This window comes from Carya illinoinensis, chromosome 3 (genome assembly GCF_018687715.1).
Source record: "Carya illinoinensis cultivar Pawnee chromosome 3, C.illinoinensisPawnee_v1, whole genome shotgun sequence".
NCBI classification, from domain to species: Eukaryota; Viridiplantae; Streptophyta; class Magnoliopsida; order Fagales; family Juglandaceae; genus Carya; species Carya illinoinensis.
In genome coordinates, this window is record NC_056754.1 from 54,325,460 (window position 1) to 54,347,841 (window position 22,382).

Genomic DNA, 22,382 nt, shown 5'->3' on the forward strand with positions numbered 1-22,382 from the left:
GAGTTTTCTCCATTTTTTATACAACTGCCGGGAGTTCTAAAACATTTAATACACAAACACACGCACATATATATATATATATAATTGTTTAAAATGATTCCACATGAGAATTTAGGCAAAATATATTATTTTATGCTTTTATTTGGAAACAAAAGCAAATAATCTAGCTATTACATATCTTTTGCTATAAAAGAAATCCCACTTGGTTTGACATCCAAAATGTTCAATGAAAATTTGTATGCAAATTATAAGTGATTTAGCAGCATCCACTCCTGAAATCCTACAATATCCAAGCAATCCACTCCACCAAAATATATTTCAACAAGACAATACTTCAAACCCTAGATGATCAAATACGTTATATATTGGTGTTGATGTAACTCAGCATTTATTTAATAAAACCCCATCAATAAAGGTAGCATTCTCCCAATAATATAATTTCTGTTGTAAAATAACATTGTAAAATTGTATGACCACTTTGAGCTAGCCGTCAAATGCACAGTGCATAGTGTCAGCATAGTACTGCATAGTAACTGGCATAGTAAATGGCCGACATCGCACAGTGTGCATAGTGTCAGCATAGTACTGCATAGTAACTGGCATAGTAAATGGCCGACATCGCACAGTGCGCATAGTGCCAGCATAGTACTGCATAGTAACCGGCATAGTAAATGGCCGACATCGCACAGTGCATAGTGCCAGCATAGTACTGCATATTAAATATGCACAGTGCCAGCATAGTACTGCATAGTAACTTGCATAGTTCCCTTTGTACGCCTATATATATCGTTGAATTCTTTAAGAAATTCATAAGTTTCATAACTTCTCTGAGTTATCTCTCTCTCTCTCTCTCTCTCTCTCTCTCTCTTTTCGATAGTTTTATAACACGTTATCAGCACGAGAGTTTTGACGATCTTGAAGCTAATAGTCCTCTACTTCAAGTAAGTCTTTCAATATATTTTTTTATAGTTTTCAAAATGAATATGAAATATTAAACATACTTATGTTCTTGATTTATATATGTAGAAAATGTCAAATCTTACAAAATTGGAATTCGTTGCTCTTGACATTTCTGGGAAAAATTATTTATCTTGGATCCTTGATGCTGAGATCCATCTGGATGCAATGAACCTGGGAGATACAATTAAAGAAGGAAATCAAGGGTCCCTGCAGGACCGTGCTAAGGCAATGATTTTCCTTCGGCACCATCTTCATGAAGAATTAAAAACTGAGTATCTAACGGTGAAAGATCCACTTATTTTGTGGAATGATTTAAGGGAGAGATATGAACACCAGAAAACTGTAATCCTCCCAAAAGCTCGTCATGATTGGATGCACCTGAGGTTGCAAGACTTCAAGAGTGTTAGTGAGTATAACTCTGCACTCTTTAAAATTAGCTCGCTATTGAAATTATGTGGTGAAAAAGTCACTGATGATGACTTGTTAGAGAAGACATATACTACTTTTCATGCCTCGAATGTGCTCCTGCAGCAGCAGTATCGAGAGCGAAAGTTCAAGAAATATTCTGAACTTATATCTTGTCTTCTATTAGCTGAGCAAAATAATGAGCTTTTATTAAGAAATCACCAGTCACGTCCTACTGGTTCTATATCATTCCCTGAAGTGAATGGTACTAGATTTACATCATTCCCAGAAGCGAATGGTGCATCTTTTCAAAGAAAAAGAGGGCGTGGACGTGGTAAGAAAAACTATAGAAGTGGAGGTCCTAGAAGTGACCACACTAAAAGGGAAAATAATAGATATACACCGTACCACCAGAAGTGGTTCAACTCAGAAAAGGGCAAAGGTCCTCAAAATAAATTTGTAAAGAAATATGAAGATGAATGCCATAGATGTGGTATGACTGGACATTGGTCTCGTACCTGTCGTACAGCTAAACACTTGGTTGACTTATACCAATCTTCCATAAAAGAAAAAACAAAGAAATTTGAAACAAATTTTGCTGAACCATCATATGCTTTAAATTCTATAGATGGAGAAGATATTACAAGTCTTGATGTTTCTGATTTCTTTGAGGATTCTAGTGGTAGAGTTGATCATGGAAGTGTTCCTTTTTAATTAATGTATTTCCTTTATATTATTGTAAAATATTTTTATTCTGTAATGTTTTTTTTTTAGTAATGAAAGTTTTATATATTTTGTAGAATCATGAGTCTTATTGATGAACTTTCTATCTCCGAGATGAATAATAAAGATGTATGTTTGGCTGACAGTGCTACAACTCACACAATTCTTAAGGATAAAAAATATTTTCAAAATCTAACATTGAGTAAAGCCTATGTTCATACCATCTCCGGTTCATCGAATCTAATTGAAGGCTCCGGAAGAGCTTATATTGTGTTGCCTAATGGCACCAAATTTTGCATTGATGATGCTCTATTTTCTTCACAATCCAGAAGAAATTTATTAAGTTTTAAAGATATACGTCGTAATGGTTGTCATATTGAAACCATTAACGAAGACGATAAAGAGCATCTTCTCATTACTAAAATAATTTCGAGCCAGAAGCTCGTATTAGAAAAACTGTCTGCCCTCTCATCTGGATTGTATTATACAAAAATGAGAACAATTGAATCACATGTTGTAATGCACCAGAAGTGCATTGATCCTAAAATATTTATGACTTGGCATGATCGCCTTGGACATCCGGGATCAATAATGATGAGACGAATAATTGATAATTCGTATGGGCATCCCCTAAAGAATCAGAAGATTATCTTACCCAATGAATATCCATGCTCTGCATGTTCTCAAGGTAAATTGATTATCAAACCATCTATCTCAAAGGTTGGTTTTGAATCTCCATCGTTTTTACAAAGGATTCATGGAGATATATGTGGGCCTATTCAACCATCAAGTGGACCGTTCAGATATTTTATGGTTTTAATTGATGCATCAAGTCGATGGTCACATGTTTGTTTACTTTCCACTAGAAATGCTGCATTTGCTAAACTTCTTGCACAAATAATTAAGCTACGAGCACAATTCCCTGACTATCCAATTAAAACTATTCGATTGGATAATGCAGGAGAATTTACATCTCAAGCTTTTGATAATTATTGCATGTCAATAGGAATAGATGTTGAACATCCAGTTGCCCACACACATACTCAAAATGGTTTAGCTGAATCATTGATTAAAAGGCTTCGGCTAATCGCTAGACCTTTACTCATGAAATCAAATCTTCCTATTTCTGCTTGGGGACATGCTATAATTCATGCAGCATCATTAATTCGAGTTAGACCATCAGCATATCACAAATATTCACCATTACAGCTTGCATTTGGTCAGCAACCAAATATTTCTCATCTTCGTACTTTTGGATGTACTGTATATGTTCCAATTGCACCTCCACAACGTACAAAGATGGGCCCTCAACGTAGACTTGGGATATATGTTGGGTTTGATTCTCCATCTATTATCAGATACCTTTAGCCTCTTACAGGGGATATGTTTAAGGCACGTTTTGAGGATTGTCATTTTGACGAATCCATTTTTCCAACAATGGGTAATGAGAAGTCGGTGCCTGAAGCACGACAAACATTGTGTAATGAGAAGTTGGTGCCTGAAGTACGACAAGAAATTACTTGGGAAAATAAAGCTCTTTCCCAATTTGATCCTCGTACAAAAGAATGTAATCTAGAGGTTCAAAAGATTATTCATTTGCAAAGTGTTGCAAACCAATTACCGGATACATTTACTGACACTAAAGGTGTGGTAAAATCATATATTCCTGCTGTTAATCTTCCAGCAAGGATTGCAGTCCCTGAAGGACAAGTTGCCAAAATAGCAATAGGCGAGTCTAAGATACGCCTGAAGCGTGGACGGCCTATTGGTGCTAAGGACAAAATTCCTCAGAAGAGGAAAATACAAAATGAATTTGGTACTCCTGAAGAGTCCATACCAACACAGGCCATAAGAGTAATTGATGCTCATGAAGAGAGTAAATCTCCTGAGAAAGAACCTCCTGAAGAGGTATTTCATGAAATGTCTTCCCTTGAAGAGGGACAGGTACCTGAAAATAACGAGATCTCGATACATTTCATGAATACAGGAGAAATTTTGAATAGAAATAAAACTGTTGTCGACAACATATTCTCATATAAAATGGCTCTTGAAATTACCAGAAGTAATGAAGAAATTGAGCCAAGAACTGTCGAAGAATGTCGACGTAGAGATGACTGGCCAAAATGGAAATCAGCTATTGAAGCTGAATTAAACTCGCTAGCAAAGCGAGAGGTCTTTGGACCAATTATACAAACACCAAAGGGTGTAATACCCGTTGGATATAAATGGGTATTTATACGTAAACGTAATGAAAGTAATGAAATTGTGCGATATAAAGCACGACTTGTTGCACAAGGTTTCCTGCAGAAACCGGGGATTGATTATGAGGAAACATACTCTCCTGTTATGGATGCAATCACATTCAGATATTTGATTAGTTTGGCAGTTATAAAAAGATTGGATATGCAGTTGATGGATGTGGTCACCGCATATTTATATGGATCATTAGATCATGACATATATATGAAAATCCCTGAAGGATATAAAATGCCTGAAGCTTCTAATCTGAGTACATCCAGAAGTATGTATTCTATTAAACTTCAAAGATCTTTATATGGGTTAAAACAATCCGGACGCATGTGGTATAAACGCTTTAGCGAATATCTATTGAAAGAAGGATTTGAGAATAATCCAATATGCCCATGTGTTTTTATTAAGAAATCAGACTCCGGATTTGTTATTATTGCGGTTTATGTTGATGATCTAAATCTTGTTGGAACTCCTGAAGAGATCAGAAGAACTGCTACATATTTAAAGAATGAATTTGAAATGAAAGATCTTGGCAAAACGAAATTTTGTCTCGGCCTGCAGCTAGAGCATTTGCCAAATGGAATTCTCATTCATCAATCAAATTATACAGAGAAAGTCTTGAAACACTTTTACATGGACAAAGCTCATCCCCTGAGTACTCCAATGGTTGTTCGATCACTTGATGTGCAGAAGGATCCATTTCGTCCTTGTGAAGACAATGAAGAAATTCTTGGTTCTGAAATACCTTATCTCAGTGCAATTGGAGCCCTGATGTATCTTGCAAATTGCACTCGGCCTGATATTGCATTTTCAGTTAATTTACTTGCAAGATATAGTTCCGCACCAACTCGAAGACATTGGAATGGCATTAAACATATCCTTCGATACCTTCGAGGTACGGTTGATATGGGATTATTTTATCAATATGGTTCAAGTCCACAATTAGTTGGATATGCAGATGCAGGTTATCTTTCAGATCCACACAAAGGTAGATCTCAGACTGGATATGTATTTACTTATGGAAATTCTGCTATATCATGGAGATCTGTCAAACAAACACTATCTGCTACATCTTCAAATCACTCAGAGATCATTGCAATTCATGAAACAAGTCGAGAATGCATTTGGCTAAGATCAATGATCCAACATATTCAAGAAAAGTGTGGTCTTCCAGTGATTAATGATAGTCCAACAACTTTATACGAAAATAATGCTGCTTGTATTGCTCAAATTAGAGGAGGATATATCAAAGGCGATAGAACCAAACATATTTCACCTAAATTCTTTTATACTCATGAACTTCAAGAAAAAGGTGAAATTAAAGTCAAGCAGATACGATCAAGTGATAATCTGGCAGATTTATTCACAAAAGCATTACCAACTGCAACATTTAAGAAGATTGTGCAAAACATTGGAATGCGGAGACTTGAAGACCTTTTATCATGCACTTTTCAGGGGGAGTAACGTCTTGAAGACTTATGCTGATTGTACTCTTTTTCCTTCGCTAAGGTTTTATCCCACTGGGTTTTCCTTCGCAAGGTTTTAATGAGGCAATCTTAAAGCATTTTACGGTACACATAAATATTGTACTCTTTTTCCTTCGCCATTGGTTTTTTCCTACAGGGTTTTTCCTTGGCAAGGTTTTAACGAGGCATATTCATTATATGTGGTCATCCAAAGGGGGAGTGTTGTAAAATAACATTGTAAAATTGTATGACCACCTTGAACTAGCCGTCAAATGCACAGTACATAGTATCAGCATAGTACTGCATAGTAACTGGCATAGTAAATGGTCGACATCGCACAGTGTGCATAGTGTCAGCATAGTACTGCATAGTAACTGGCATAGTAAATGGCCGACATCGCACAGTGCGCATAGTGCCAGCATAGTACTGCATAGTAACCGGCATAGTAAATGGCCGACATCGCACAGTGCATAGTGCCAGCATAGTACTGCATAGTAAATATGCACAGTGCCAGCATAGTACTGCATAGTAACTTGCATAGTTCCCTTTGTACGCCTATATATATCGTTGAATTCTTTAAGAAATTCATAAGTTTCATAACTTCTCTGAGTTATCTCTCTCTCTCTCTCTCTCTCTCTCTCTCTCTCTCTCTCTCTCTCTCTCTCTCTCTCTCTCTCTCTCTCTCTCTCTCTCCTTTCGATAGTTTTATAACAATTTCAACATAATTAACTATTATGACTCTCTTTGCTTTGTGTCTCTTCTTTCATTTTAATAGAATTGTTTATTTCACTGTTTTCTCCTAATGTGTAATTTCTACTGGTTATTGGACTAGAAAACTTCCCATTAAATTATCCGAGATACATTTACAAAACTCTATTAAATTTGTGTACTTTTAGATTAGTTGAAATTTTGTTCTTGAACATTTAGTACCAATAAAAAAAATTATTAAAAAAGAAAAATGACATACTAGGTTAAGGACCACAGCTTCCTTTACAACGAAAAGTTCTGTGCCCTCAATGAGCCCACACAAGTCGGTAAAATATGAGAAATAATTTGTACAAGTTTTAAATAGATAATTTTCATATAAATTATTGTAAAAAAGTGGATATCATTTTAAAAATATATAATTTTTTTTATTTATTGAAGAAATCTACTTTTTTATAAATAAAAAAATTGTATGTAAGTTGTCTATTGGAAATTTTTACATAGCATTATTTGAAAAGAGCAGTGCTACTATGTCTTCTCAATTTGCTCATTTAGTATGTCTTGCAATTTTTTTTTATATTTTTTATTTTAAATATTTTTTAAACATGTTTAAATATTTTAAAAAAATTAAAAAAATATCAATATACTAATAATCATTTCCTTAATCTATAAATAAAAAAAATTAATTATATGAGTGGTCAAAATAAAGGATAAAATGAGAGGGAATACTAACATTATTCTATTTTTGTAAGAGTAATGTTATATACAGTTGTAGAGTACTTAAAGGCCGTATAATTGCTTTAAAAAAAATAAAATTTATTATTAAAAAATTAATTTTATTTTTATATAAGTCTCATATTTATAATTATTTTTAAATAATTACGCTTAACTATCATTTTTGTTTTTTGTAAATATTAACGCCCGCTAACGGTCAAACTTTTTGAAAGTGTATATAAAATACGCAATTTCCCATCGAAATAAAGTAAAATAGCATTCCCACTTTTCTTCTTCTTCTTTCTCGTGTGTCAGGTAGTGGACTGGAAGAGAGGAAAGGAATCTCGGATTCTCTGTTGCTCAGAAAGCAAGATTCCATTAGAGAGGAGAGGAGAGAAGCCCAATCAATCAAACAATTACCCACCTCCGAGGAGCCGAACCCTGCCAAAAATGGCCACGACGCCCTTGCCTGGTGTTTACCGCAGATCCCTCCCTTCTCCACCCGCTATCGAATTCGCTTCACCCGATGGAAAGGTACGTATTATTCTCTCTCAACTCAAAGCTCTCTCTCTCTGAAGCTGCATCTGACCGAATTTTGTTTGCAGAAGCTTTTTACTGAGGCTCTTGGAGGTGCAACAATGGAGGGGTTTTTCAAACTCATTTCCTACTACCAAACCCAGTCCGAGCCTGCCTTTTGCGGGCTGGGCACTCTTGCTATGGTTCTCAATGCGCTTGCTATCGACCCCGGAAGAAAGTGGAAAGGTTTATTTATATCCATATCCTTAATTCTTATACAAAAGCGAATGGTGATTTTACATTCTTCCTTCGTAACATCGTATGTACTGCTGGGTCAGATCCATTAATTTCCTTTAAAGTGTTGTTGTAACATATTACATTAATCTTAAGCCCTCACAGTCACAGACTTTAAAACGATTATTGGCGAATGCATTTTGTGAGGAATTTGTACTATACGTCGGGACTTAAACCATGTTTTGTAGTTTGTTTAATAATTACTGCCTGAAAGTTGGTTTCTTTTTTTGTGGGGTCTTTGCAATTGAGGGAACACATTGCAGAGCTTAAAAACTTGCAATTGAAGTGGAGACTTGTATGTGTTTTGACGTCGCTTGAATTACCACCACATGGATCGATACTTTTTTAAGTCGGTTAATTTTTTAACTGGCTTTGTGGTTTGAGTGCGTCCCCCCTTTATGTTTTGCCGGCAGAATTTCTTCTTCGCTTCTGCGGTCCAGGGTTCCTTATGTTTTGAACTTGTGATTTCATTTGTAGGCCCTTGGAGATGGTTTGATGACTCTATGCTTGACTGCTGCGAGCCTTTGGAAAAGATCAAAGCTGAAGGCATCACATTTGGGAAAGTCGCATGTCTGGCACATTGCAACGGGGCTAAAGTGGAAGCTTTTCGGACTAGTGAAAGCACCATTGATGACTTCCGCAAGTGTGTAATATCATGTACTTCTTCAGAGGATTGTCATGTGATCACATCGTACAACAGAGCAGTTTTTAAGCAGGTCTTGTGAGCTTATCCATTTTGCAGTCTTATCATCTATTCTTCTTTTATTTATGTTCCTTATAACCCAAGGAATTGGCCCAAGTGGTGAAGACCTTGGTCTTGGAGTATCACTGCCTTCAAGGTCCAAGGTTCAACACCTCATGGGTGCAAATAATCATTTGGGGCCACGTCCTCTGGTGAAAAGCCAGTGATTAAATCAGTTCTGTGTAGGGAAACTTTCGAGGATGCAGTGCATGGGACTGGGGTTTACTCTGCAGGGGTAGGTCCGAATGGCCCTGCCTTGAAGTGGTTCTCCGACATAAAAGAAAAAAAAATTATGTTCCTTATTCTTGGTGTAGTTTTACAAAAACTCCTGCATCCATGAATTTGATATATGCCACTGGAATCATTGTTATGTCAGCTCAAATAGCCTTATACCTGAACTAGTAGCTTTGATGCAATGGGGTAAACCATGTCCTGATCTATATTTTTTATGCTTTTTTTTTATTGCTATATGCTGTCCCCTTTTAGCTAATCGGCAAGACTGATCATTTGCTTGCGAGAAGCGAGTTAGTAAAAACTAGACAAACAATGGTGATTTTGAGCTTTGTTGCCTGTACCCTTTTTACCTGTTGAAGCCTTGTTAGTTCATGGGATCAAATAATTTTTAAAAATAAAAGGATGAAAGTGTTAAAAAGCAACGAATGGGGCTACTCTGAATTGTTAGGGCCGCCTACTTAGTATCAAGTTTTTCTGTACGCCATTTGGTGTCAATATTCTGGTTCAAGAAAGGAGTGTTTATAATTTTTTTGTTTTGAAATAAAACATTTCCTATCCTTGTTCTACACTTGCTTATTAGAACCTGAGAGAGGATCAAACTTCATTTCACTGTCTGGGTACAGACTGGAACTGGTCACTTTTCACCTATTGGGGGATATCATGCTGAAAGAGATATGGTTCTCATTTTGGATGTTGCTCGATTTAAATATCCTCCTCATTGGGTCCCTCTCACGCTTCTTTGGGAGGCAATGGATACTATTGACAAGGCAACAGGACATCGAAGGGGGTAAGCTCTCCTAGTTAGTAATCAATATAAGCTGTTTATAGTTTGTGTTTCTTCAAACGAAATGGTAGTAGTATTTCTTCTCAGTTTCTTTAACATTCAGTATGTTTCTTTTTTTGTATCTCAATAACTTATATCTTTCATATATGAAGCTTAGATATAATTTTTTTTCTTTTTTTTATTATAAACTGCTGTGCGAATGCGTGCATTTTTTTATTTAAAAGAGAGTTATTGGTGAAATTCACTTTCTATACTTACATACAATGGCTTTTAATGCTATTTTTGCTCGGCAATTTCTTGTAATTAGCTTACATGCAGGAGGAAAGAATGTATGTAGCAAACAAAGTTCTATATCTTCTTTTGGCCTATGCATATGGATAAGTAACCACATATTTGCATGTTATAGTCTTTTCAATTTGATCTCAATCTTTTCAAGAATTATAGTCTTGTTTACCAAGTATTTGCAAGTGCAAGGTCAAGTAGAATATTACATCTTCCGAATTTGTTGTACTTAAATTCTGCCTTGGTACCATCTTGATTCTATGATGTTGGGTGTTGTCTGTTTTATTTGCATTCTATTTACATTCCAAAATATGATTTTTCAGGTACATGATTATTTCAAGGCATCACAGAGATCCGTCAATCCTCTACACAGTGGTACTGTTCTTGTTGGCTGGTTTATATTTTTTTTTTTTTTTTGAAAATGAAAATTCATTAATCATCAAGAATCAATACAAACTTTATCACTCAAAACAAAAGACATGATCTCCCTTGGTCCCTCTTCCATCCATATAACTTCTGAGTTTAAATGCTTAGCATATTGTGCAGCAGCATGAGCTGCTTGATTTCCTCCTCTCTTGACAAACCTGACCCTCCAAGTAGTCTGTCTTGCGAGTAGGAATTGGATATCTTCAAGCAATTGTCCCTTCCATGAGCAATCTACACATTTACTATTGATACTATCAATTACCTGCTTGGCATCACCTTCAAAAATTACATTAGAGAGCCTCAACTCATGACACAATTGCATGGCCCGAATAAGTGCATAACATTCTGCATGAAAAGCAGAAGGTACATGTGCCTTAGGAGCAGATAACACCAGCTCTGCATCACCCCTATGATCTCTCAACACCCCACCAATTCCCATAGTACTGTCATGCTGTGTATAGGCTGCATCAAAGTTAAACTTGTGAAAATTTTCCACAGCTGGTTCCCATGACACCCTATCTCGAGCTTGCAACTGAACTACTGTTTCATAACTTTGCTGCTTCTGCAATTGCCCCACCTGCTTGAAAACTTCAAGATCGTCTATAGCAGTTTTGTAAAGGATAGATGGGCTTTGGAATTTTTGATCAAAAACCCACCTATTCCTCCTTTTCCACAACTGATACAGCACTGCTGCAATCTGTTCCAACTGGTCATCACCTAATCTTATGGACAGATCCCTCCATAGGACAACAAAATCATTATATATTGTATGCCACTTCCTTACAGGACTTGAGACTTCACCCCAAACATCTGTTGCAGCAGGACAAGACCAGAGAACATGCAGGACAGTCTCTACCTCTTTGGTGCAAACTGGACAAAATCCCTCCCTCACAATCTTTTTCTTTGCTAGTGTGCCCTTCGTAGGTAAGATATCACTAAGGGCCCTCCATATAAACTGCTTCACCTTGCCAGGAACATGCAAAAGCCAAACTTTCTTCCATTGATCATCCCAAACCCCAGTATTGGAAGGCTGCCCATAAGAGTGTGATCTCAGATCAGAATCCAAGAAATAGGCACTCTTAACAGAAAACCTCCCATTACAAGAATGCACCCACATAAGCTTATCAGGGCCTCCTCTTATACTTACAGGCAGACTAGAGATTAACTCAGCATCTTCTTTATTAAACACAGCCTCAATTAAAACTTGATTCCATACTCGGTTTTCCACATTGATCAACTCTATCACCCTTGCTTCAGATTCTAACACATTGATAGGGGTTTGTACCATATAAGTTGTAGGCCGAGGCAACCATCTATCATGCCAAATTCGGATGTTCTCCCCATTCCCAACTCTCCAAACAGAACCTGCCTTAATTAGATCCAGAGCAGACCATAAACTCCTCCAGATGTGAGAAGGAGAGGAGCCAATCTTAGATGCTGAGAGATGACAGTGAGGAAAGTATTTGTGCTTGAAAACTTGAGAAACAAGAGATGTGGGTTCCTGCATGAGCCTCCAAACTTGCTTTGCTAACAAAGCTTTATTGAAACTTACTAGGTTTCTGAACCCCAAGCCTCCCTTGCCTTTCATTATGCCTAACTTTTCCCAACTCCTCCAATGGATACCCTTCCTAGCTTTGTTATGGTCCCACCAGAACTGAGAAAACATGGCCTCTATCTCCTTCAACAGCACACAAGGCAATTTAAAAACACTCATAGTATATGCAGGAATTGCTTGTAGCACACTTTTAATAAGAATCTCTTTCCCTGCTGTAGACAAGAGGACAGATTTCCAACTACAGATTCTTCTCCATATCTTTTCCTTAAGTCCACGAAAGGTATTGTATTTAGACCTTCCAATCACAGTTGGTAGGCCCAAGTACTTGTTGTAATTTCCACAAACCATCCCATTAGTAGACTGGATAATTAAAGCTTTAGCTGCTGGGTTTGTGTTACTGCTAAATAACAATGAAGTTTTCTGTTTATTGAGAAATTGACCAGATGCACATTCATACTTCCACAAAATCTGCTCCACATTGAACCATTCTTCTTGCTTTGCTTTACAAAAAATGACACAATCATCAGCGAATAGAAGGTGATTAATCCTTAACCCTCCTCTAGAGGCAGTTACCCCTCTAAGGACACCATTTTGATCAGCTTGCTGTAATAAAGAACTCAGTCCCTCAGCACATATGAGAAACAAATATGGTGATAATGGATCACCTTGTCGTAGCCCTCTTGAAGGATAAAAGATGTCTCCTGCAACTCCATTAACTTTGACTGAATAGCTCACTGATTTGACACATGCCATAAGTAACCCAGTCCATCTTTCACCAAACCCCAGTTTGAGTAACATAGCCTCCAAATAGTCCCACTCCACCCTATCATAAGCCTTAGACATATCTAATTTGATAGCCATACTGCCCACCTTACTCTTTTGCCTTGATTGCATAGTATGTAGCATCTCATATGCAACCATAATATTATCAGTAATAAGTCTTCCTGGTAAAAAAGCACTTTGGTTCCAAGAAATGATCTTAGAGAGCACCCCTTTCAATCTGTTGGCTAAGACTTTAGAGATCAACTTGTAGATAACATTACATAAGCTTATAGGTCTGAAATCATGTAAAAAAACTGGAAGATTTACCTTAGGAACAAGAGCAATGAGTGTGTGATTAAGTCCAGAAGGTAGAATGCCATTGCTTAGAAAGTCAAGAACAGCTTGGGATACTTCAGGTCCAACAATCTCCCAATGATCTTGGTAGAAACCAGCACTAAAACCATCAGGACCAGGTGCCTTGAAAGGTGACATTTGCTTCAAAGCCACATCAACTTCCTCCCTTAGAAACTCCTTATTCAAATTGAGAAGCATCTCCTCTGAAATTCTGTGCTCTACCCCATTAATAACTGAATCGATCATCTCTCTTGTGGGAGAGCTTGAAAGAAAAACAGTGGAAAAATGCACCCTGAAAGCGTGTGCAATGTCACTGCTCTTTGTTATTAACACCTCATCTTCACCTCTAATCTGTTTTATGGCATTTTTCTTCCTCCTTTGATTAACACATGCATGATAAAATTTAGTGTTCCTATCCCCTTTCTCAAGCCAGTGCCTTTTGGCTCTTTGTTTCCATTTGAGGTCTTCTTGGTCTAACAGAAATTCCAGCTCCTTGTGTAGTTGTTTCTGGCACTGTATGTTGCTAGGGCCCTCATCCTTCTGTAATTGATTAATGAGACTTATTTTCTCCTTAATAGCCTTTGATCTGTCCTGGTCAATATGCCTGCTCCACTGCCTCAGTTTCTTACTGCATGCTTCTAACTTAGTCTGTACACTTGCTAGTTTATTCATGCCCCCCATCTGCTTCTGCCATTCAGTAGCCACTATAATGCTGCAACCTTCTTCACGACTCCAATTGGCTTCATACTTAAAACTGTTAGGTACAGAATGCTGTGCACTGTGTGCAAACCAGCAAGAAAGTAATACAGGTTTATGGTCTGAACAAACAGCAGTTAGAATGTCCACCTGATAATTAGCATGACCCTCCATCCATTGTTGATTAGCTAATACTCTGTCAAGCCTCTCTTTAGTAAAGGTAGCATCTTCATGACGATTTGACCATGTGTATTTGTCACCTCTCCAGCCCAAATCAAATAGAGAGCCTTTGATCAGAACCTGTCTAAACAAGTCCATCTGCCCCTCACTCCTAACTCTTCCCCCAACCTTTTCATCATTAGTTAGAATCTCATTAAAGTCCCCAATGACACACCACCCCACATCAGTAGGTTTGAAGGAATTCAATAATTCAAAGCTAGCCTTTCTCTGGCTAACCTCTGGACTCCCATAAAAACAAGTAAGGAGCCATCGAGATCCCCCTTGTTCATCAGTAATGAAGACATTAATATGTCTTTGGGAATAATTCATTAATTCTACTTTGATCTCCTGCTTCCATAACAGCATAAGCCCACCACTTCTACCAATAGCCTCAACTACAAAACACCCTCCATAGTTAAGTTTCTTTGCCACCACTTGAGCCTGTTTTAACCACAGCTTTGTTTCCATTAAGAACACCACCCTGGGACCTTTTGCCTTAGTTAAAAGGCCAAGGCTCTGAACTGTTCGAGGGTTCCCAAGCCCTCGACAGTTCCAGCTTAAAGTTTTCATAATGATTGGCGGGGCTGGGCTCCAGCCTCCACCAATTCTTTAAGTAAGAAAGCATCACCCTTTCCTTTCTTAGAAACCACCAACTCAGCGAGTACCTCATCATCCTCATCAACCAGCCTTTTCTGTCCAGACAAATTATCTAAGCATAAGTTAGATTGTCCATGAGCTCGTGCTCTTCTCTTCCACTTGTGAATGCCTTTAGCAGCAGTAAGATGCACATCAGCCCCCTTAGAAGACACCTTATTCTTTCGTGAGGTAGAGCGAGTGCAGGTGGCCATTGATGTCACGTTCTGCTCAAGGCTTTGAACGAAAGCCTCATCCACGTAGGTAGGCCCAACCGACAGCCCACCTTTCCCCACAGGCCCATTCGAGCCCATCACCTCAACTCTATTTATCTTATCTGTTACAACTTTATCATCTATATCCAGCACTGATGGATTTTGAAACTCCTTAGAGTTCGCACCTAATCTCCCCGATACTCTCTCCCTTTCATGATCTTCAGCACATACATTTAAATTCTTAACAACTTCTATCTTATCAGGAAAGTTTGAGTTCAAACCTCCTATCTCACTGTTATCACAGCTGCCACCTTCCTCCACATTTTGTGCCGACTTTTCCTCCTGCGCCGACAGCCGTTCTCCAGCTTCAGTGCTGCCCATTGAATCCTCCTCACGGTGAACTGCCGCCCTGTGTACCACCTTGTCCCCTCCACTATCAATGCTAGAGGCAAAAGATGATCTTCGTCTGAACCCGGGATCAGCCCGAAGCCATGCACCAAACTGCATGGCAGTCTCCCCTTCAAGCTCCACCTCTGAACCTTCCTTCGGGCAGCCCACTTCTCTATGACTCAAACTTGGCTGGTTTATATTTTATATAACCTTATTGTCGTGTTAATTTTAATGAAATTTTAGTACTAGATTTCCCCGTTTTAATGAAATTTTAGTACTAGATTTCCCCCCTTAAGGGTCACCATAGAGGTACCAATAATTGAATATATTTTATAACATTGGCAATGTGCCTTCTAAACGATAAATTTAAGCAATCAATCCTCAGAATTGAGGCCCCATGATGAATAGTCCCTATCACCGACACTTGGTATCAAAACTATCTTTTTCTTATTCCTTTATTCTTTTAAACGCACATGTCAGATGGTTATGGCATCTATCTTCGAGCCCAGTCTTTTTGGGTGGGAAGAGTTGTTGTATTCAATTATCTATCTTTCAGGTAGCTATTAGTTTTAGGACTCTATGAGAAGTCTAAGGGCTTGTTTGGGAAGTGAGAAGATCTCATCTCATTCAAAACTTCTCATAATTTTCTTATTTTTTCAAATTTCAAAACAAAAATTATATTCTAACAATATTTTAACTTTATAATATTTTTATTCAATTTTTTCTCTCCTTTCCCAAAACCCAATAAAACTTTCAACTCAATCAATTTCACTACTATTCACAGAATTCTCATCTCATCTTACTTCCCAAACGAGCCCCAAGTGTCTTATTTATAATATTATTCATTAGGTATTTATTTGGATAAGAGTCATACTTGTATATGAACATCTATAGCCTCGGTTATTAGAAAATGAGTAATTATTAGGTATCCTGGCAAACTCGTGGTACTCCCAACCTATCATAGGATGCCATGTCATTAAAAATGAATGCTTGCATAAGCAATTTTAATGTCATGACATGTTGTGGTAGGTTGGGAGTCACATCATCCATATTCCAGGACTACCTAATAACTTACCTAAGAAAACAATTGCCTTGTGTACTTTAACTGAGATATTTGATAATGGAATCTTGAGATCAAACTCTTGGAGAGAGGAGTTATCCATTTCTTGGAGAGATGCCAAGATCTTTATCAGGGTGTGACTCTTTTACCCAAAACCAATTACATTGAGATTCTGTGGTTGTCTTAGTAAAATGGTTGTGAGACTCAATCTTCTCAATGAGTACCATTTCTGCTTTATTTGTTAAGTTCCTTTTTTTTTTTACATCCTACACTATACCATGCACTTATTTGGTGATTTGGAAAGGTTCATGGTTATTCATTGTGGTGCAAATTGTATGGGTTCTGATTGGTGATGTGACATAATCCGAGATAATTAAAAGCTATGATACGAGGATATTTGTGCTGGAAAACAAAAGAGTGTACGGCAGAAAAAAGTTGTTCTTAAGGACTGCGATGAAGAGGGACATCAGGTAGTTATGAAATGCAGCTCACATTGAAGAGTTTCGAACTAATGGTTAGGGAATATGTAATAATTGTTGGGTTTGATCAATGATTATGATCATTGATCAAAACCAAGAGTCAGAATGATCATTTGAACATTCCGACTCTTGGTTCCTAACGAATGCCTTTGGAAAACTAATTTTTCTTAGTTTATAATTTCATTCTGTTTTCTATTTATCGATTTAAGATTGGGCCAAAAGTTGAGCTGGGATAGAATGTGATATTTTGAATTAGACATAGGAAAAATTATTTAGATGGGTGATCACTTTGATTGTATGAAGTAAGAAGGGTACTCTTTGCTTCTCAAATATAGGCACTCTCTGTCTTTCATGTTCCACTTGTATTCTTTTTTCTCTTGGGATCTGATTCCCTTTTATTTATTTTTGATAAGTAATAAGAAATTTTATTTATATAAAGATAGGCGTAAGCCAGGTACACCGAAAGTATACATTTGGATACACCGCATTAAGAACTAGAAACCGTTACAAGGAAATCATGGAAGCTGAGGCCCTGATTCCATTTTATTGATTTCTTCTCGTTTTGCTCCTGTTTTTATGTTTGCTACCAACGTCTTGAACTAGCATTGCATGACTCTGGATTCTGTGCAGAGTTGTAGACATGATGGTTGGAAAAGTATTGCAAAGTACCTAACAGAAAATGTTCCCTCCCTCCTGAAGTTAGAAGATCTCAAAGATGTTCAAAAAGTACTCTCCATAATATTCAACTCACCCCCTTCTGATTTGAGAAAATTTGTTAAGTGGATTGCAGAAGTTCGGAGACAAGAGGATGGGAGTGTAGCCTTAAGTGAAGCGGAAAAGGGAAGGGTTGCAATCAAGGTCTTCTCCAGCTTCTTTGTCTTCCTTTCTTGTTTTTATTTTTCATTTCATTATTTCCCATTCTTCTGTAATTTCTTTGAGCTTTCAGAGCGTGAACTATACCTTTTCAGTTTTTCAGACATTTCTACCCAAAATATGAACAGTAAATATTTAAGATTTTGAGTTTATAAGCTTTGGTATTCAGGAAGAGATATTGAAACAAGTACAAGACACTGAACTATTCAGACACGTGACAAGATGCTTGGCTTCTGAAAGTTCATTTTGTAAAGGGATTTCTTCTTGGGGTGATAAAGATGGGTTACCAGAAATTGCTGCAAGCGTCTGTTGCCAAGGAGCAGAACTTTTGAATGGGAAAAACAGTAGGATATGCTGTAAGGAGACAAATGTGAAGTTTTTAAAGGTTAATGGTGAAAGGCCTGCGGCAGTGGTATCTGGGACTCTAATTGCTGATGGCACTGAACAAGGAGTTGATGTGCTGGTCCCTTTATGTCAAACCAATCCCAGTAATTTGTGTGTGTTTGATCAAGGTTTTTGCAGTGGAATGCATCCATCGACAGCTGATGTTCTAACAGTCCTATTATTTGCCCTCCCCCAAGATACATGGGCTGGCATCAAAGAAGAGAGACTGAAGGCAGAAATGAACAGTCTCATGTCGATTGAAAGCCTTCCCCCTTTGCTTAAAGATGAGGTACTGCCTATATGGTTGATTCTTTTCTGTTTTCATTTACATTTAATTTATGACCTTTTTTGTTAGTATATTCAGTTATGTTACAGTTTTAAGGCACATTGTGAAATAAATTCCGGAAACCTCTTAGTTGTTGTAAATGTTCATCCTTACTATGATTTATGGTGCTTAAATCAAATTGTAGCATCCATAACTATGTAGAAGTTGATTCCTATCTCTAAATTTCCATTACAGGTTCAATATTTGAGATGCCAGCTCCATTTCCTCACGACAGATCTTGGCGCGAATATCCCATCATGATATCCTTGTTTTCTTTCTTCTTGACTAATTCTAAACAGGTATTCAATATCATTCACTCATTTCATGACATTTACCAACTGATAGTGATAAAAGGGGCAATATGAATGAAATGGGACAAGTCATACACCGGACTCTATTAGGATTATGGACTACAAAGCTCGTAGCTGGTTTGCATGTTTTCAAGTACTTCGGTGTTAGAGCATTGTTAATGGATTATGCATATTGAAAAGACAATTTTGATGAATGTAAGATAAATTTAGATATTAGCTATTCCATTTACATAAATATCTACATTAGAATAGCCATTTTTTCATTATATAGTAATAAAATAATATGAATGAATTATCCATTTATTCATTATATATTAATGAATAATTAATAATTACAAAAATATTTAATTTTTTTAATTATTAATTTATTTTATTTGATCATATTTTACTATTCTACTTATTATATGTTAATTAGTAATCATATTCTAATTAAATTATCTAGATGTTTGTAAATGTAGATGAAGAGAAGAGAGTTATAAAAAATAACAAAATATATATTTGCTCATTCAACAGTAACTATCAAATTTGTCTTTCCATTTACATATTCTGTAGCTTATTTGAGTTTGCCTATTCCGTTGTAAAACACTTTTCATCTCTAATGGCTAAAACGTACATTATTTTTGCTAAAACGTACATTATTTTTACAAATGCATAATCTGGTAAGAATGCTTAGCACTAGCATTGGACTCATCAAATTCATATTTAAATTTTTGATGAAAAGTACATGTTTTTCGTAAGTCTAAAACCTCTCTAGCCATATACTCACATTGGATTAGCTATTTGATTCATCAAAATATTAATATAATGTTATTTTTTTAATAATAATATTTTTCATTTTTTTTCATTTTTGCAATTACACTAACCATATACTCCTAACCTAATTATCCAATAAACACATTTTGCTAAAACTTTTTCTAATATTAACACTTCATACTAATATTAACAAAGGTATCTTAACCACATCCATTAGAACACTATAATATTAATATACAATCAGATGCATGTGGCTGAACCACCCAAATTACTCTATAATATCACTTCCAATAAAATTGCAAGTGTAATCAAATCTCACAAGGATTTAACGGCCTAGCTAAGAAAGTAAAGCGTGTACAAATTGCCTCCTTAAATTACTAATCTAGTTTACAAAAGTTTGTGACATCTACAAATGCATCTCAAAACATATTTTAGCCAAACGCTATGCAAGTTTCAAATTCTCCAGGTCTTTGAAGTTGAGCAAATTGTTTCTCATAGCCTTTTCATTTGTAATGACTTTAATTGGTGCCACCAAATGCAAGAGTACAAACACACCAAATAAAAACAAAAAAAATATTTGACGACAATAACTCTTTTAATTCTTGAAAAAATGTCGAACCAGGCATCCAAACAAAGAAATTAAAAACAGAAGAAACAAAAAGATAAAATATATAAAACCTACAGACTACTTTATTACTCTACCAAGGCCTTTTTTTCTCCTCTCGCACAATGTCTTTACATATCTTCACACATGAATTCACACATATCTCCACACATAGTTACACACATATCTTCACACACGAAATCAAATGGGATATGTTTTTAGTATTTTTCTTTAGTCAGTAAATAGAAAAATGCCCATTTCTAGACAACAAACAAGGTTTGTAATTTCATATACACTCTAGAATTTCTACATCTAAGATATGAATACATTGGAGAATTTATTGGTTTTTTTTTTGTAAGCTATAAAATAGCCTTGAGATTAATTTATTAGTTGTTGTGCCTGCTGCAATTTCTTACTGTTTAATCCATTGCAGCATAGTAAACCAGATATAATTGATGGTGTAGATGCTGAAATAGGGCATGTAATACAAACCACCATGTGTTTAGAGACATCTAATCTAATCTCACAAATACATTATAGTCTCATATTCATATTTATAGTCTACATGATCATTACAGTTTGCTCAATCAAATACACTGAGGATGCAAATCGTCAAATATACCAACAATAAATTCATACAAATCAGAAACATCTCAGGGATGCAAATCTAGAAATATACAAAAATAAAAATACATTACAGAAATTCAAAACACAATACCTGGCAATGGTTGTTGCTTGAAATTGAGTGCGCCTGAGAAAATTAACTAAAAAAAATTAAAAAATGTAGGTGAATTTCATTCAGATTCATCAAATTTTGAAGATACATTGGCTTATGATCAATGTCAGTGCTCTTATAACTAAAATATCTACAAGACATATTGTTCTTTGTTAATGTTTTTTTTTGTATCCAATACAATTTTCCCTTTTCCTTTTTTCCCTTTTACTAGTAAACCATTCAAGCTCAACGAAATGGACATGGAAACCGAGCTCCATCCACAATAACCACTAAAAAGAGTAGAAACTTAATTTTGAAGGGACAGTTTTACAAATTTAAAACTCTAAGACTTTGAGTGGAAGAGAGATACATACATAAAGTAGGTTGCATGATATTTATTATGCATTTAATATTGTCTAAGAAATTCACTTGAATAGTTATAAATATTGTGTGACTTATTTTGTATGTGTATCTATTTTCCCCACTAAGACCTTAGAGCTTAGAAGCTAACACGAGCATTTAAATCCCGTTTTGCAACCGTTTTTGTTTTTTATTTTTTGTTTTTGTTCATGGCATTTTCATGTGGTGTACATGTAGTGATGTGCTGACACATGATTTGGTTCATATCCACGAAAAAGAAAACGCCGCACTCATGAAGGAGCCCCGAAGACCCAAGATTTTCAAAATACAAAGTGCTGGACTGACGAAAAGCCAACGGCCAACTTGACAAGAGTTGACCATGTAGAATTTGGAGTGCACTGAGGACAGACTGATTGTGGAAGTGGTAGGCATGCTCCTGCAAAACAAAGAAAAGGTAGAATTTCAATGGTTTGTGAAAATAATGATGGAAATGCACAGTTTTTCTAAGCATTAGATACTACTCAAGACTTGCTAAATTGTTGACCCAAATGGTGAATGGGATTTTTCTCAATCTTCTGTTTCATGGAAAGTTCCTCTCAAACTTCACTCTCCAAGGAGCACCTAGAACTAAGACTTGCCAAACTAGCCAATAGGAATACACAAAATGATCAAGAGAAAAAAAAGAAAAAAACAAATTGAAACAACGAGGTAATTACCATCCTAGAATATGGAATTCGTTGATGATTGACTGAAAGAGGAACGTGGAAGACTTTGCAATAGCAAGATATAAACTAGAATTTGAAGGTTTGTGATTTTGAATTTGCACCATTGAGATGCTTGAGTTAAACATAATATAAGATATTTAATCTGAATTAATAATTCTTTAAAACTAATTTTTCTACCTTTAAAACTTGTTTTGGGTTTTTTTTAAAACACTCATTTATCAATATGGTAGCAGGCGGAGCACTCGATATGGCCTGCGGTGGGTTATTAGAAAAGATGAGATAACTTCTTTCTTATAATATCATAATAGAAAGTTCAAACTACATTATTTATATTTTAAAATGACTAATCAATAATATAATTAAAGTCAAACCATATCAAGAGTAAAAATTTCTTATTTTTAAATAATATGTAATTTCATACATTATCTATTTTTATATTTATCATATAGGGTATCACATTTCTCCTTT

The 22,382-nt window shown here is 36.1% G+C and overlaps 1 protein-coding gene across 3 annotated transcripts; it reads left to right on the forward strand.

The window, feature by feature from the left end:
• The first annotated feature begins 7,487 nt into the window (after positions 1 to 7,487).
• On the forward strand, positions 7,488 to 21,778 carry LOC122305366 (glutathione gamma-glutamylcysteinyltransferase 3-like). 3 transcript variants are annotated; one of them, XM_043117854.1, is made up of 9 exons: positions 7,488 to 7,757; positions 7,829 to 7,985; positions 8,511 to 8,749; positions 9,633 to 9,796; positions 10,399 to 10,450; positions 17,495 to 17,722; positions 17,907 to 18,410; positions 18,642 to 18,745; positions 21,427 to 21,778. In XM_043117854.1, the coding sequence occupies exons 1-8, from the start codon at positions 7,674 to 7,676 to the stop codon at positions 18,705 to 18,707; spliced, it is 1,494 nt and encodes a 497-aa protein (XP_042973788.1). In that variant the 5' UTR covers positions 7,488 to 7,673; the 3' UTR covers positions 18,708 to 18,745; positions 21,427 to 21,778. The 3 variants fall into 3 exon arrangements, with proteins under 3 accessions (XP_042973788.1, XP_042973789.1, XP_042973787.1); XM_043117855.1 differs by having other exon boundaries at positions 21,468 to 21,778; XM_043117853.1 differs by lacking the exon at positions 21,427 to 21,778 and having other exon boundaries at positions 18,642 to 18,973.
• The last annotated feature ends 604 nt before the right edge of the window (positions 21,779 to 22,382 follow it).

Coding starts and splice junctions, on each gene's coding strand:
- LOC122305366 (XM_043117854.1), top strand. CDS start 7,674: ATGGCCACGACGCCCTTGCCTGGTGTTTACCGCAGATCCCTCCCTTCT. Junction 8,750..9,632: donor ACAGAGCAGTTTTTAAGCAG/GTCTTGTGAGCT, acceptor GTCTGGGTACAG/ACTGGAACTGGTCACTTTTC. Junction 18,411..18,641: donor CCCCTTTGCTTAAAGATGAG/GTACTGCCTATA, acceptor TTTCCATTACAG/GTTCAATATTTGAGATGCCA.